The sequence below is a fragment of the Barbatula barbatula genome (genome assembly GCF_947034865.1).
Source record: "Barbatula barbatula genome assembly, chromosome: 4".
Taxonomy (NCBI): Eukaryota; Metazoa; Chordata; class Actinopteri; order Cypriniformes; family Nemacheilidae; genus Barbatula; species Barbatula barbatula.
In genome coordinates this window covers 1,888,800-1,905,827 of record NC_136768.1, presented here as the reverse complement: position 1 = coordinate 1,905,827, position 17,028 = coordinate 1,888,800, and the positions used below count along the sequence as shown (strand labels likewise).

Below are 17,028 nucleotides of genomic sequence, written 5' to 3'. Positions count from 1 at the left end.
CACCTCTTCTAGAGAATGAGCGTTGACCTAAGAATCAAAACAACTGTATTTATTGTAAGTCTTCACTACGAATACGAAAGTTGTCAAATATGTTTAAATATTGCAAGTGATGGTAGATGAGCAATAATCTGTAATCTTGAAGAACAAATAAAAACAAGAAAAGTGAAGCTTTTGATTTTTTCAGGTATCACAACTGCATTTATTTATTGATTATTTATTGATAGAAATCAGGCAGTTTACAAATAAATCTTCAAGAGACACAATAACATGAATGCACAATTGTTACTGTTGTCCTTTTCAATTGTGGCAGAAGCTTTTCTAGCTGTTCTACCGTTTTCATCCTTTCATTTTTGGTTTGGACTGCAGTGAGGAGGTTGTCTGTTTGCAGACGGAGAATGATCTCTCGGGGTCTGTCGGCGTGTTCTATCCTGATGGATGCGAGTACTGCTCTTTTTCGGGCCTCATTTAGCAAAACTATCTTGATTTTTCTGGGCATGGAATTGGCAAATTCAAAAATCCAACACGTTTCCCATAATCTCTGTTATTGGAGCCTATAGGTCAACATTTGAACAAATGAATTCACTAGGGAAATGTTATTATGCCTTTAGGAAATAATCTCAATTTCTTTGATGGCTTTGCTAATACAGCATTATTATGGTTATTTAAATTCTGCTGAGGTCATTTTCCAACAATCATGTAGGATGGTAAATAGGAAGCTGACATTTTGCTGGTTACATTATTCTTAGTGGGCTTAGTCACTTTGCATATTCCCGGCCTCTGATGTCATAGATCAGAGTTATAGTTGGAACAGCGAATGTTTATTTTGGTCACATGACAGTTAGGGGTATGTAAAGAACAGCTGTTCTTGCCACTTACATCAGAGAGTTAGTGTCTCCGTCGGTTATTCTCAAGATCACCCAATTCAGACTTTTATTGATTAAGAATGGTGTTGGAGGTGAGAGGGATCTTAAAACAGAGCTAAACAATGTCTGCCTTTCCAGGATCCAGTCCAAACAGACATTAGGTTTGGCTCAACATGCCTGTCTGTCTTGTTTGTTTAAATATTTTACTTTATAAATTACAGCATGTTTACTGTTGGTAAAACTTGAATGCATAACCTCATATGATGTGACATCTTTTACTAATTCAAAGAAAGTTGTCTAACTGTAATTTTACAGGTCTTCTAGTATTTTCCTGCCGTTTTACCTAGTTAATATTTCAACACACTTTCGTAATCACTTTCAACTTCCAGAAACCAGTGTGACCTTTTTGTCACAGCCTGTTCAGTTTCTTTGAAATAAAACGTTATTAAAGTGTAATTTTCACTTGGTGTGACTGGCAGCAGATGTTGCCATGAGAGATCTGTCCCTCTGCTCTTAAAGATCAATAATCATGTTCTCAAAGGTACCACAAGATGGTCTTTTAAAATGTCACAATTGTGGCTCTTTCTTGTCGTATGGGTAGCTCAATGCATTCTCTGTTCCCCAAGTGAATAATAGCTTTTTGTTTGTGGCTGCCACAATGGAGTTTAGATCTGACTTGACTGGAGGGTAGACGTTTGTTGATATCTTGCACCAGATTTTCTGTCCAACACAGTGGGACAGATCTTTAAAAGCCATTTTTAACCACTATGGTTTGGATGCAACATCACACCCTTTTTGTGTGATTGTATTCAACCTTGTCCGAAATTCATAAATCTTCAGTATTTCTTGAAAGATTCCTTATTACCATCTCTTGCACCGAACATATTGTAAATCGCTCAAGATACATAATTGTTTGGGAACATTTGGAATATGTTTCTTGTGCAAAATGTAAAAGACACATTAAGATTTATCACATCTTTTGTGATTCAGTAATTCATATGATTATAATTCAACATATTTTATATTTGTATTATGTTGTTATGAATAATTTATGCATGCATGCATCAGTAGACCATATTCTAATATGAAAAGATTTAATGAAGCGTATATTCATAATATTATTTGTGATGTTACATTTTATGCATTCGGCAGACGATTTTATCCAAAGTAGCTTGCATTGCATTAGACTATATATTGTATCTGTATGTGCAATCCCCTGGCAGCGACCCCATGACCTTGACGGAACCCCTGAGCTACTACAAATAAAAATGTTAAAGTTAATAGATGTTTATCTTCCAATGTAATGAAATGGGTCAACATAATTTATGGCTTAGAGCTGTTCAAATCTTGGTTTACATTCATTTTAAATCGATTTATTTAAAGGAAGTATTATTTGGGTTTTTTTAAGTAAAAAGATATGCATTAAAAACAGAAGAGATTAACAGCTTCTCCTTGGGAAGTAAATTATTCCGGTGTGCATTTCAACATGCTGTAGTGGCACCTGCACATTCGTGGTCAAGCTCCGTGCGGGCGTGGTTTGATGTACGCGTTTCGTCAAACCACGCCCACGTTTCGCCTCGGCGTCCAATCAGGTTTACGGGGAGGAATATCAGTATGAACTTGGACTCCAGCAGCATCTGTTTCAATGTGACAGTGTGTTTCCGTGCGCCGATCATCGCCACAGCCTCACAGATGCAGCAGATCGACGATATGGAGGTACCTTTACTTAATGATACTAACAGTAACAGACAGATGTCTCTGGGTCCTGACTGGGATGGGTTCAGCCATCAGCAGAAAGATTCGGAGGTAATCCGATGCGCACTGACTGTTTGCAGGGGTAGAGGGGTGTGTGCGCGTGCATGCGTGCGCGCCCGTGAGCGTATATGTGTAAAGTGGCTTGTTGCTGGGGCTTTGAATGCCGCGAGTTGTTATTTTGGAAACATGCATGGGGCTAAAAATACATGCACCTTACGACGCTTATATGATGTGCAGTGGAGACACGCATGTCATGTGTCATTATCCCTGTCTGAAGGGTAGATGTGAAGAAAGCATTTGGTTCTGTCTTATGAATATGCTGAGTATTTATACATTTGGTTTTTTTGTAAATGGAACCATTACATTAACCCTTTACTGTGGACAGATTCCAATGCATTATCACATTAAACGTACCTAGATTGAATTATTCAGTGCTGAACAGATTTTTTGGGGGGGGGGTCATCATATGCTTCATATTGTGACGTTGTGGTTCAAGAGCGAATTGATTTTTGCAAGTGAAATTGATTGTAATATCATATAAGGTACATTAGCCCATTTATTGAATAGAGGCAGAGATGAATACATCTTTATCTATGAGGATCTGAGGACTGTGCACATTGCGTTTTCCTGTGTGCTTTTTGTAACATAGGAACTCATAATTCATTCAGTCATTAAAAATAAAGGAAGAAAAGGCATATTTGATTCTCCTTTTGGCTCAACGCACTCTAGATTTAATCTTGAAGGGCAGTAACACATTTTGTGCTGGGAATTTGTCTAGTCCAGTCCAGTGCAGTTATGTATTCCTCAACCATGATTGTTAAACATATTGAATGTTTTTTAAAGGAATTAGATGCTGTGTTTCTCCTGCAGCAGGGGTTTTCTTGGCCTGTGGTGGAGAGATGGTTTGAATGTACAGTAAATGCCTCAAAGTAATGCCCATGGCTTGATGGGTTTTCTTGCTTTGATACATCATCCTTTTGCAAACCAGTACGTGCATTGTTGATGACAATGGCAAAAAAATCAGTACAAAGTTCTATGACAACTGGTTCCACCATTTAGCATTTAATGATTTATGCAATGAACTAATGAGAGGCATTGCAGATGGTGTCACATTGTAAATCCTCTTTTTTGAGATGTAGATGGGTGGGCAACTGCTTTTCATTTGCTTCTTGTTTGCGTTATGGTTGTTCAAGCTTTGAAGTTACAAAATATCTAATTGAATCAGATTCACTTTTCTGATTTATGACCTAAACCTAAAAAAAATCTCATTTATTTGTATCCATGATGGACTTTGTGTTATATTTCAGCCTTTGTACTGCCTTGCATCAAATTGTGTTGGTTTGGAAGTGGCTCTTCTGGTTTGTTCTATCTCTGGGAGAGCAAGGTGGGCATAACCTTTAGGAAAGGTGTTGGTACCTCTATTGAAGGGATAGCCCGTCTCTTTTACAGCTCTCAGTTAGAGCATCTCACCATGAGTATCATGCCATCTGCTCCTGGAGACCAAAATAAAAACTGACTGTGCTGAAATAAAAGCAAATAGATGATGGAGGAGGGTGAATATGAGGAAAGCGTTCGTTTCTGTCTTCCTTTTTCTTCTCTGATATGTGCATAAAATCCTAAATGTGTGTGTGCAGTATGCATCGTGTACATATGCCTTAAACAATATGATGATAGTTTGTGTCTGTGCATTGTAACACATCGAGCAACATATTTTTATATTTCTGAATTTGAAATGTTGATCAAATTAAAAGTTATTGGCCCGATGATGACTGAATTTCATTACAATGGGTCTCGGAGTATTCTTTGGCTGCATCAATGAAGCCCTAAAGCTTTTTCAAACAACCCCACTAGCAAGGGTCATTTCTTAAAATTTCCTTAAAAAGAGTCCTACAGATACTAAATAAAAAACATTTATACAAAATCAATGTACACTAACCCTCTCTCTTTCACTCAACAGGTTGTGGTCTAGCTTTTGTTAAAACTAGTAACTTTGTATTAGCACCTATTGTATGTTTGTTCCTGTATGACATATCGCTCATTTCTCCCTGAACTCTTTGTAAGTTGCTTTGGATAAAAGCGTCTGCTAAATGACTAAATGTAAATGTCAACAATCACTTTGGATGTTGTACATAATTCACAGTGTGAAAGTGCAACAGTCAAACCAATATCAAGAGCTCAATATCAAGAGCTGTATACACTCTTCACTGCTTGGGTGGGTGGCCCAAATGAGTAAGAAGTGAGTTGGCAAGCAGGATGTTACAGTGGACCTGTGATAGTTTCTGTTGTGCCTGTGAAGTGATGCACGCTTCTGTCCCACAGGGGTCCATGGAGTCCCCCAACCTGGAGTTTGAATATGCGGACACTGACAGCTTTACCGTGGAGCTCTCAGGTACGTCACACACAAAAATAAACCCTGCCAGCTTTGTTGGAGTATAGTATTGTTTTTTAATGATAAAGTATTTTTCCTTGCAGAGCTGTACAGCTACACAGAAGAGCCAGAGTTCAGTCTAAACAGAGACTACTTTGAGGAAGACTTCAAGAATCACGGTAGATATTCACTACATTGATTCAGTCGCTAAAGTGATAGTTCGCCCAAAAATGAAATTCTGGCATTATTTACTCACCCTCTTGTCATTATGACTTTCTTTCTTCCGCAAAACACAAAAGAAGATATTTTGAGTTGGTGACCGAACAGCACTGGACCCCTTCACTTCTATTGTAAGGACATAAAACGGATGCTAGTGAATGGTGGCCAGTTCACAACATTCTTCAAAATATCTTCTTTGTGTTTTGCAAAAGAAAGTCATAATGAATATATGGTGCCAGAATTTCTATTGTTGGGTGAACTATCACTTTAAGACCGTTGGGTGTGTGTCATGCAATAAAGCGCTTGGATTATTACCGAAAGCTGACGGGTTTAACATCTTCACCTTTGTTAGAGGGACAGAGAACCAATTTTATTCATATAGTAAATATTATGCTTTCATTACACAGTTTTCTTTCACTGCAGGAAAATGAGTGTTAATGAACGTTTGCGTGTGTGTGCCCGCATGTATAACCTCAAGGTTTACTCGGCTTGCCAGACCGCTCTCTCTCTCTCTCTCCTCTCTCCTCTCTCCTCTCTCCTCTCTCTCTCGCCCCCTCTCTCTCTCTCTCTCTCTCTCTCTTTTTCACATAACTGTCATATACCAATCATCTTATTGCATTGTGACATACTTTTAAGTAATAGCAAATGCTGAATTAGATAATGACAATAAAGCAACACAAAACCCATCTAATCTTTCTGTGTGTGTGCGTGTGAGACCCTAAAGAGAATCCCTCTCGTCTCCTCTTCTTTCCTCTCAGTGAAGGGTCGGAGGTGGATGGAGTTGAGTCTGGAAGAGCAGAAGGCTTATGTGATGAGACTGTTGGATGCTCTGGAGGTTACTGACCGAGACAAAAGGCTCAAAGTGTCTCGAGCCATCCTCTATCTGGCTCAAGGTATGAAAAGAAGACTTCGAATTTTCCCCCATTTTAAAGCAAAACAGTTATAAATGTATATTTGGCATGCACAAAATAAAGCTTGTTTAACAATCTAATGACCTTAAAATAATCACATTCGTAAAAACATATATATATTTCGCTAGACTTTTGAGAGGGAAATGTCATTATAAACTTTGATATTGCAAAAAAATGAATGCATTTTAATGTTATATTGAGCATTGCTGTTTTATTATATTAGGAGTATTTTAGTGTTTGATCAAATGAAAAACCTCTCTCTCTCTCTCTCTCTCTCTCTCTTTTTCTCTCTCTCTGTGTGTAAAGGTGTGTTTGATGAATGCGACACAGAGACGGATGTCCTTTACTGGTCTCGACACAATGTTTTCCTTCTTTACGAGTTGGGCATCTTTACTGCTCTCCTGGAGCTCCTCAGCATGGAGATCGAGTGAGTATTCTCATTTCCCACAATGCCTCATTCTGGTGTATAGAATTTTGATTGAGGCTGGACTGGGGACAGAGAGACAGACAGAAAGGAGTGATATATTGAAAGAGACAGATAGACAGACAGACAGAGCGAGTGAATCTCCACCGGAAGGTAGTATTTAGCTCTGGGTCTATTCTTATACTTGTTCTCCTGAGGGATCAGGTTAGAAACAGCTCAGTCATGCTTGTGTGTGTGAGAATTAGTTTAATACGCTACTGGCCGAAATATAAAAATGTAAATACAGTGTTTTTTAAATAAACGGACCTCGGAATAGCAAAGGCCGCCCCTGGTCTAGATAAGAATATTATAGATAGGTGGGCTCTTTTGACTCAAGAGTCCATCTAAATTAGAGTTTATTTGGCAGTCCGTCTTGCACCTGTTGTCATCTCTCCATAATAAAGTCTTTCCCGCACCACCCGCTTCCGGCCGTTCCTCATTCTCTTTTGTGTAAAGAGAGCTACTGTGAGGTCTGTCTGTGATCTCTGCTTCAAAGACACCCTGGTCTCCGTGCCTCTCCTCTCAAGCCCCTCTGCTTTTAGGGATTTCATGTCTTTGTACGTCCTCTTATCAGCCTACGCAGCAGCACTCAGAGAGAGCGCAGTGCTGCGGTTTATGGCATCGGTTGTACGATTAGTCCATTCGGCTGCTCCTGAGCATTGATTTATATTCACCTCGTTCATTTGCGTGACGGCTTGTCAGGTTTAATAAGCTAGAATTTGTGCTTACCTTGCAGGGTGATAAAGTTAAACCTTGGATGATAGGCCTTTATATCAGCAAGCTCAATTAATCGGTCCGTATTTGGACTTTTGCAATTCTTTGGCCAACATTGACCACTGTCCATCCAGGTGTGTCAGCTACTAAAAAACCCATTTCAGTCACCTTTCTCATATCTTCTGTTGTCCCGGCAGGTTGTAATGAGTCTGCCGCAGTGATTTTATAAGGTGGTCCGCAGAGTGCAAATTTACATTCTGATGAAGTTGTTTTCTTCTTCTTCAGTAATAACCAGGCATGCAGCAGCGCTTTAAGAAAACCAGCCATATCCCTGGCAGACAGCACTGAGCTCAGGTAAGACGCCCGTCGGGACTGATTTAACCTTATTCTGCCATCCTTTTCTTCATTTACAGACAGCACTTCCAATCATCCAACCCACAATCCACTTCTCACATTCACATCAAAATGGCCTCTAGCCGTCTTGTGGGAGACCTGCGGAGGAAACCTGGGCAGACAGAGAATTACAGCTTCCGGGCAGCGAGCATCACCCGTCTATATCTCTTTAAGTGCTTTATACCAGCGCTTTAAATCTAATTGCAAACTTCCGCAAGTGAATAAAAATTTATTGAGACCTAAATGTTGTTTTCCTTTGAGACGTAATGCTGCATGCATTTAGCTGTATGTCAAGAGTTAATACTCGTTTTCATATACAGTAAAGTCAATGTCTCTCTCACTCACTCACAGCCTTACACAATCATGCTTTTACTTCATGCTCTCAAGGGTTCTTCTGAGCATCATGTATCTGATGGTCGAGACCATTCGTGTGGAGTCAGACGGCGACACCCCTGAGAGAAAGGCAGCGAGAGAGGTCTTCAAAAGAGAGTTGGGTGAGAAACTAAAGCTGGAAATGATATTTAAAGGCAGTGCTAGCCATTTTGTATATGTCCAGGGGTGTTTGTAAGTATTATTTAATAGTGAGTATTGGTTGGCTATTGACCTTCTGTACGGTGCAGTGATAAATGCCCCATCCCTCTCACAGGTTCACCCCTTTATAATGGAGAACCATTTGCCCTCCTCCTCTTCACCATGGTAACCAAGTTCTGCAGTATGAATGCACCCCATTTCCCTATGAAGAAAGTGCTGCTCTTACTGTGGAAAACTGTTTTGGTCAGTCTTAACATATACATGTCAAAATAACTAGATTGATATCATTTAGTTGTTTATTATTTTTAGTCTTTAGGTTAAGGTATATTTTAAATTATATAATTTTCTATTCTATATAGTTGATATCTACTTACTGTTACTGTTAAATTTTATGCCTCTATTTAGTTTTTTTCTTTATTATTTTATATCTTTTATTATTATAATTTTTTTATATTACTTGATATGGTTATTTTCTACTCTGTTCTATTGTATTATTATTTAGATCTTTATCATTTTTACATTAATCTATTCGGTTATTTTCTATTATTTAAAAATTTCTGTTCTATTATTATTTAGTTCTTTATCATTTCTTTATTATTCTAATTCTATTTTATCATTTTTTATCATTTTTGTAACTCTCTTAAGTTATTTATATTATTCTATTATTTTTTATTCTATATAGTTAATATTAACATACAGTTACTGTTTTTACAGTTTTTTTATACCTGTATTTTTTTATTATATTCTATTACTATTTAGTTGTTTATCATTTTTTATATTATTCTACTTCTATTATATTCTCTTCTCTTCCATTATAGAAGAACAGTAGTTATTTATTAAAGATCTTTTCTTCTCTCTTCTGAACATTTTGTTTAGTTATTTTTGTAATGGAAACAGTATTTGTGACTCCTTTATTTAAATATAAGAAAGCTAGCCTATAAAGTTCTGTTGGTTGATTTTGTTTGTCTGTGTGTGTGTGTGTGTGCGTGTGCGTGTGTGCGTATGGATGTCAGTTCACACTGGGAGGTTTCGAGGAGTTGCTGGAGATGAAGGTGAGAACGAGAGAGCGACTGAATCTGCCGCCTCTCCCCGAGGACAGCATTAAGGTGGTTCGAAACATGCGGGCAGCATCTCCTCCCGCCTCAGCCATGGAGCTCATCGAGCAGCAGCAGCAGCAGAAGAGAGGACGCAGAAGTCGCAGGGTATGAGAAACACGCACACATGCAGAAAACTAAACGCTTGAGTTTCCACACACTGTGGCTTTACAGAGGCTCTAACACCACTGCAGTGATGATGTCACAGTGAGAGTGAGCTAGCAATGCACTGATTGGCCGGTTCTGTGCGCGACCAATCAGAGCAGGTTTCTGACCCTTTTCTTCTTCCCTGCTCTCTTTCATGTCTCTGTGAGATTTCTATAACCCTTTCTCCTCCCTCACTCTTTTCTTTCATATGCGTTCTTACTTTCTGGATAATCTTCTCCCTGTCGGTTTACTCCCGTCTCCTCCTTGTCTCCTTACAGAGTGCCTTTGTTGATAGCTTGGAAGGAGACAGTCCCTATGCCAAGAAACAGGTCTTTACCCAAACCCCCTTTTTGTGCATTCTCTTTGTTGTGGGCTGGCCTTGCACTCCTCGCAACCACTTTCTTCTCCTTCACAGCAATTGTGTTTTCGTTTGGTTTTTCATTTGGGGAGGGAAGGGTTCCAGGAGACACGGCTGATCATGGTCATGAGGGCTACAGGACATGGTGAACATCAGCGAGACTCTGTCTCTCCGCTTTCCATTTCCACATGTTCTCGGTCGATAAGATGTCCATAGACACACTAGCTAGCTGAATGGCTTGTTGTCATAGGCAACCAATCACAGCTGAGTCACCTTCGCTCATGGTCACAAAAACGCACTCATACATTGACTGCACTGGAACACACGATGACACTTCACTAATGCACCTCATGCCTGACGCTTGCTCTGAATCTTGCCATTCATCCGTTTGAGAAAACACTAGAGATGTAACGAACTTGTTTTTTGTGCTTTTGTTGAACTTAATTTGCACAAGAGGAATGTTGAAACAGGAGCTGTGTGAATTCGTGAGTCTCCGTAATCGTGTCATGGACTCTTTACATTTTTTCGTGACAGCTCTTTATTTATTTTTTTAGGTTTAAGGAAAGGTAAGTTTATGGTAAATGTCATGGATGGGAAACACATTTCGAAAATTAGTTACGATTATTTTGGACCTTACAGTTGGGAAAAAATGACCTGCACAACAGATTTTGTCTGACCCTGATACGAGTCTCTTCAATGTTAAACATCTGAGATGTTTAACATTTTTAAATTCTATTAGTTTAATAAGAAAAAAAGAATGAAACCAAATTAAACTAAGTTTTATTCACCGCTGGATTATTTTTCCTAGAAAGACTCCGTATCAAGGTCCAGAGCTACATGCATTCGCAGCCTGATCTTTAACATTCTCTCTCTCTCACAGCCCCTGGTCAAGCAGGACAGTCTGGACACCTATAACGAACGGGACCCCTTCAAAAACGATGACGCCCGGGACGACGAGGACGACCCTGAGGATGTGGACAGCGGCATCGAGGGAGAAGTCGACCCACTCGACAGAGATGTCATTATACAGCCGCCACCGCCTCCACCACCACTGAGACCCCCAACGGAGAGATTGTCCTTCCCTAAAGGACTGCCCTGGGCCCCTAAAGTCAGGTGAGTATCTTCATGACAGTAAACTTTTTTGACAATGTATTGAATATAATTCTGCGTTTATATTTATTGTAGTTGATCGGTTTTCTTGTATCCCCGCAGAGAGAAAGACATCGAACAATTCCTGGAAACCAGCAGAAATAAATTCATCGGCTTCACTTTGGGAAAGTGAGTGTCGGCCTCAATAACCTTTCGATACGTTTTTCAAAATGATTTATTAATAATGCTGCTTATCTTCATCATCATATATTTAAATAAAGCGTATTCTGTCTTTTCGTGAAATTTACAACAGTGACACAGAGACTCTGGTTGGTTTGCCCCGGCCCATTCACGAGAGTGTGAAGACTCTCAAACAGGTGAGAGCCTTTGTGTTTTAATTTATATTAATGCAAAATACTAAAACACCACTCACGATTTAATACAAGATCACCCTGTCAAGAAATATCTTTGGCGTGACCAACCAACCTTGCAGTACTTTTTTATATTATAAGCTACACCCCTTTTTTCCTTTCTTTACCTGCTTTATCCTCAATATATAGATTTCATGTGCAGTCAATGCAGTCATCCATTAGAGCTCCTTTGACCAATCACAGTCTAGACCATCCTCCTTGATAACCATGGCAATTCTCTCTCTCTCTCTCTCTCTCTCCAGCACAAGTATGTCTCCATAGCAGAGATTCAGATCAAAAGAGAGGAGGAGCTACAGCAGTGCCCCATGACTTTGGTAAACTGCTCAGTTTTGTTCATTTGCAATTGTTATAAGTCTATTAAGCTTCCAATCAAAATCACCTTCCCGTCTGATTGGCTAGGGTGAAGAGGAAGTGGAAGAATCCCCTGCAGAGGTTCTATATTTGGGAATGCTGCCCAGTCTGTCACAGTATGTAGTAAGTGTGCCCTATATTACTCTATTAAAACTCAAAAGTGTCAAAAGAAGATATTTTGAAGAAAGAAACTATGTTGTGCCCCACTGATGACCATTGTATGGACACAAAACCACTGAGAAGTTCCTCAAAATATCTTCTTTTGTGTTTTACAGCAGTAAGAGTCGTTTTTAAAATGACAGAATTCTTTAAAAGGGCAAAGACTTTGTCTTGTAATACAGTGTCTTTTTTTAAAGATCGCTCTATTGAAGCTTCTACTGGCTGCAGCTCCAACATCCAAAGCAAAGACAGATTCCATCAACATCCTAGCTGATGTTCTGCCAGAGGAGATGCCGTAAGTCTACATTGGTACAGATGTGTTCTTGCGTGGATGTGCTTTGATGTAAGCTACGCAGGCAAACGCTTGATGTGTTTGTGTCGGGTACAGAATCACAGTCCTCCAGAGCATGAAGCTGGGCATTGATGTGAACAGACATAAGGAGATTATCGTCAAAGCCATTTCAGCTCTTCTCCTACTCCTGCTGAAACATTTCAAACTCAACCACATATACCAGGTGAGAGCTCTGTTTTCATCTCTGTGGTATTCTATACTAAACTAACATTGGCCAGCATGGTTTGCTGTGTATACAACTGTGACCTTTCATTACATCAACAGAGGAGAAAGCATTATAGAAAAAGAACCTTAGGATAAACCGGAAAAAGCTGCAAGGATGTCGGCATGGTTCAGCCTAATCCTGTCTGATAAATGTGACAACTATGATGACAAAATTCATGTGGGTGGTTTAAAGTGGGGTACTTTACTGGCAGAGAGTGGCAGTATGGGGAACGGTGGGTGCCATCCTCAGCAAACCTTCATCGTCTATTCCCTCTTTACCCCTTCTCAAACACTCACTCGTTCCGATTAAACAACAAGAACAACAGTCAGCACTGCTGATTCGCTGACAGATATCCTGCAGAGCCGATGTAGAGGGGATTCTGGGTAGAAGAAGCGCTGTACTGCTGCTGTGCCAGTGAACTTTGACAGTGACAACACATTAACATCTAAAGCAGTGAAAGAGGGACAACACACAGATCACTGGCAGAAACAATCAGAATCACTTTCGAGTTGCCTTTCAGTGTCAGAAAAAACAAGGATGATATGGAGGAATCGTCACAAATTTAACTCTAAATTTCGTTTCTGTAATAAAGTCTATAAATGTTACTGTTTTTGTAAACTTTTATAGATGTTTGATATTCATAAATTGCATTCTTGGTTTTGAACATCATGAGATGTTTTTGGTCTCCTACAGTTTGAATACGTGGCACAACATTTGGTTTTTGCCAACTGCATCCCCCTCATCCTCAAATTCTTCAACCAGAACATCATGTCCTACATCAGTGCTAAAAACAGGTAAAAGAACATCTGTTTTGATTGAATCCATCATGTGTGTAAGCAGGAGATATTTATTTAAAACCTGCTGCGTTTTCTGTTGGCAGTATATGTGTCCTGGATTTCCCGCATTGTATTATTCATGAAATGCCTGAGCTCACAGCTGAAAGCCTGGTAATGTCTTCCTAAATATTATGCAAAATGTATCTGTCTCAAAAATTAATTGAACTGAAAAGATATTTCTTGATGTTGAAGGTTGTCAAGAAGTAAATGTGTGTTTGTGTTCCTGGTAAATTCTATGTAGTCATAAGGGCTTCATTATGCTTCCCACAATTCATTGAGCATAATCGTTGTGATATTAATGCTATAAACGCAAGCACAAAACTCCCGATGAGGTCAAAAAATCACTGCAAAGCATAAATCTTTTAAACTGAAAGCCAACATTTTAATACTTTTTTGCCAACCTACAGACAGACATGAAGGGTGACCAATAGTAATGATTTATAATAATAATAATAAATAAAAAAGAAATCCGAAATGGAGCTGCAAGGTTTTATTCCGAAGTCACAAACTGTTGATATTTGTCGTGGAGTGTTTGGTTGCGTGCTTTGAAATACAGTGTTGAAGAAGTTCAATGGCAGCAGATTATAACAAATTAATTGGATGACAAAATAACCGTGTTTAATAATCGTGATTTAATGATTTTTATAATTTTTCCCATGATCGTGCAGCCATACATAGTAGTAATTCAAGATAGTAATACAAGTAATGTTTGCTATTTTTTGTTTTTAGTAAAAATGCAGTAAAAAATGGGGTGATAATTTAGAGAATCAAATATACAGTTGCACAGAATAAACATCATTATATCTATATTAGTCTCCATAAAACATTGAATTATTGAAAATGTGTGTGTGTGTAACAGGAAGCTGGAGACAGTAATCAGTTCTGCTGGCGTAATCTCTTCTCCTGCATCAACCTGCTTAGGATTCTCAACAAAATCACCAAATGGAAACACTCCAGAACTATGGTGAGACAGGGTGTTATTTTTCCAGAACACATGAAATATTTTGCCATCTGCATTTTCTTACACAGTGCCTGTCTCCGTCTTTACAGATGCTTGTGGTCTTTAAGTCTGCTCCCATACTGAAGCGAGCGCTCAAGGTGAAACAAGCCATGATGCAGCTGTACGTCCTCAAACTCCTCAAGATCCAGACCAAGTATCTGGGGCGACAGTGGAGAAAGAGCAACATGAAGACCATGTCCGCCATTTATCAAAAAGTCAGACATCGACTAAATGATGACTGGGCGTATGGGAATGGTAAGAATGGGTTTCCTTTGATATCATATCATAGTCGGCTTGAAAAAAATCACTCGTTGAGCATTGTGTAAAATTTTAAATATTTATTTCTCCTCTTCCAGACATTGACGCTCGACCGTGGGACTTCCAGGCCGAGGAATGCGCGCTCCGTGAGAGCATTGAAAAGTTTAACATGCGACGTTATGATAAGAATCAGAACAGCGAGTTTACACCCGTAGACAACTGCCTCCAAAGCGTCTTAGGACAGCGCGTCGACCTGCCCGAAGACTTTCATTACAGCTATGAGCTGTGGCTAGAAAGAGAGGTCTTCTCACAACCCATCCAATGGGAAGGTCTGCTACAGTCCCAGTGATGGAGAACACAGTGGACGGGTTTTTGTGTGGGAAAGACATTTTTATTCTTTGTTAAACCGACACTTTTACTGTGGACAAATACTCAAAAGCATTAATGGCCCGCTGTTACTGCATTGTAAATATATATATGTGAATATAGCATACGGGATGGCGGTCTTTATTTAATAATTCTGTGTTTAAGGAGCATGTTCATGGAGGCTCATCTGGTGCTTTGGGCAAACTTATATAAATATTCTGCGTATGAAATGAGATATATCTTCAATAACTGAAGCACACTTTATGTATCAGAACTGCACAACTACAGTATTTTATTGTACTTGTATGTGACTTATGTTTATGTTATTTTTGTGCTTGCACATATGTACTGTATAGATGTAAATCTTTGCTTTGTAAAATACCCTTTCTTGAATCTTCCACTTGTGATTCTGAAGCAGGGTCTTTCTCATATTCTGTCATGTTTCAGAGAGCAAAGCATCATTCAAACTTTAGATGTGTCTAAACTTTACTTATTATTGATATTATGTTAAATAGGATGGTGTCATTGTTCTTGTGAATTCAATGATTCACTTTCTTTTGTTCCCGTGTATGACATCACACAAAGAGTGTGCACCGCACAATACACACATTCAAAGTGTCCTTGGTGACGGTAATGTCCCCCACACCTAAAACACGGTGTTGTGATATAATGAATGAATGCTGCTGATTTTTACCACTTAATTTCTCTACTTGTTAATTGTGTCTATTTCTCTGCAAAGATTAGGTCTTATAAAATTGAAGCACTCCAAGTTTGTTTATCGTCAAAGTAATTTGTTTAATTTTTTGTTTAACAGAGGATATTTATACACCTTGTTTTGCATTCATGGTTTTTAAAACATCAAACAACATGATTTCCTTGTTTGTATATTGTCATTGTTTTGTACTAAATTAAGGTGCTTTTGAATTAAATCTATCCATGCCAATTACAACAACACTTTCTTGATTGATTTCTTGTACCTGCTATTGTATGTGAATGTGACTTGATGTAAGAGTCTTTACATTTACATTTATGCATTTGGCAGACGCTTTTATCCAAAGCGACTCACAAAGCATCGTCTTATACATTTGTTTCTAAGTATGTGCAATCCCCTGGGATCGAATTGGTAACGCCTTGCTCTTTCCACTGAGCTACAGGAAAGCTTTAAGAAAATGATACAGAGTTAAAACAGTCTTTAGCAATTCTCTTACATTTTGTTAAAGACAAATATACTAGGAGAACCATGCCAATATTTACAGATCGAGTGGCTCAGTGGTAGAACCACAGACATTTGATCACATTTGATGCTTGATGATGATTTAAAGAGAAATCACACCAGGAGAACTAACAAACGTGTGGGACCCATTGGATCAGTGGCATGAGCACAGAGTGCAAATGACTGCTGCATCAAGTAATTCAGGTTGTGCATTAAAAATGTGTTGCGTTTCATAAATGTGTATGAAATGTACCTGGAAAAAACCCAATATATATTTATGCAAGGCCCAACCGGTGGCCCAACACCTAAAGCAGGTGGCAAAGGGTTAAGTCCAGGTTCTGAGAACTTACCATATCTTATGCCGTTCTGATAAAAGATAAATAGGCTGGGAACATGAATGTGCTGGACCCAGTGGCCTAGGGTATTGGATGTTTAGGGCTGTTGGGTTTATCATTTGTTATGGGTTTCAGATCTGGAGAAATAGATACACACGCCCAAAGAATTATCACAAGCGTTTATGGAACAGTAGCTCAGGACCTAAGCACTGAAACTGAAACAAGAGGCTGCATGCTTGATACGAGGCTTTGACACAGGTATTGAATGATATATCTTATACAGGCCAGGTGAAAGAAATATATACCTACGACCGAGTACTGTTACAAGTGTTAAGGGACACTAAAACAGGTGGCAAAGGGTTCAAAGTCAGCCTCTGACCCTTAGGATGTTCAAAAATATTTTGATGCAGTTCTGATTATAGAAAAATAACTGCTGACCAATCCCATTTTAAGTGTTCAACAACATCTCTTAGAAACACCTGATAAAAAAAAGGATGAATACGCCCGGAGAACTGTTTCAAGTGTGCCAGGCACTGTAGTTCAGGTGGCAGAGCACTGGCATTGCAACAGGTGGATAAGGGTTTGAGGCTGACCAATAACAATTTAAGTATTAGCAC

General features: G+C 39.0%; 1 protein-coding gene across 4 annotated transcripts; it reads left to right on the top strand.

The window, feature by feature from the left end:
• Nucleotides 1–2,491: 2,491 nt before the first annotated feature.
• Nucleotides 2,492–15,813, top strand: strip2 (striatin interacting protein 2; the record flags this gene model as incomplete). 4 transcript variants are annotated; one of them, XM_079453974.1, is made up of 22 exons in its annotated part: nt 2,492–2,579; nt 4,938–5,007; nt 5,091–5,165; nt 5,964–6,098; nt 6,423–6,543; nt 7,579–7,647; nt 8,074–8,180; nt 8,333–8,460; nt 9,231–9,419; nt 9,737–9,787; nt 10,697–10,929; nt 11,029–11,094; nt 11,219–11,282; nt 11,579–11,650; nt 11,736–11,810; nt 12,044–12,141; nt 12,235–12,361; nt 13,097–13,197; nt 13,284–13,350; nt 14,099–14,203; nt 14,290–14,494; nt 14,596–15,813. In XM_079453974.1, 22 exons carry the CDS (start codon nt 2,556–2,558, stop codon nt 14,844–14,846), a joined length of 2,433 nt encoding a protein of 810 aa, XP_079310100.1. In that variant the 3' UTR covers nt 14,847–15,813. The 4 variants fall into 4 exon arrangements, with proteins under 4 accessions (XP_079310100.1, XP_079310101.1, XP_079310099.1 ...); XM_079453972.1 differs by having other exon boundaries at nt 2,556–2,669; XM_079453975.1 differs by lacking the exon at nt 9,737–9,787 and having other exon boundaries at nt 2,509–2,579.
• Nucleotides 15,814–17,028: the final 1,215 nt, after the last annotated feature.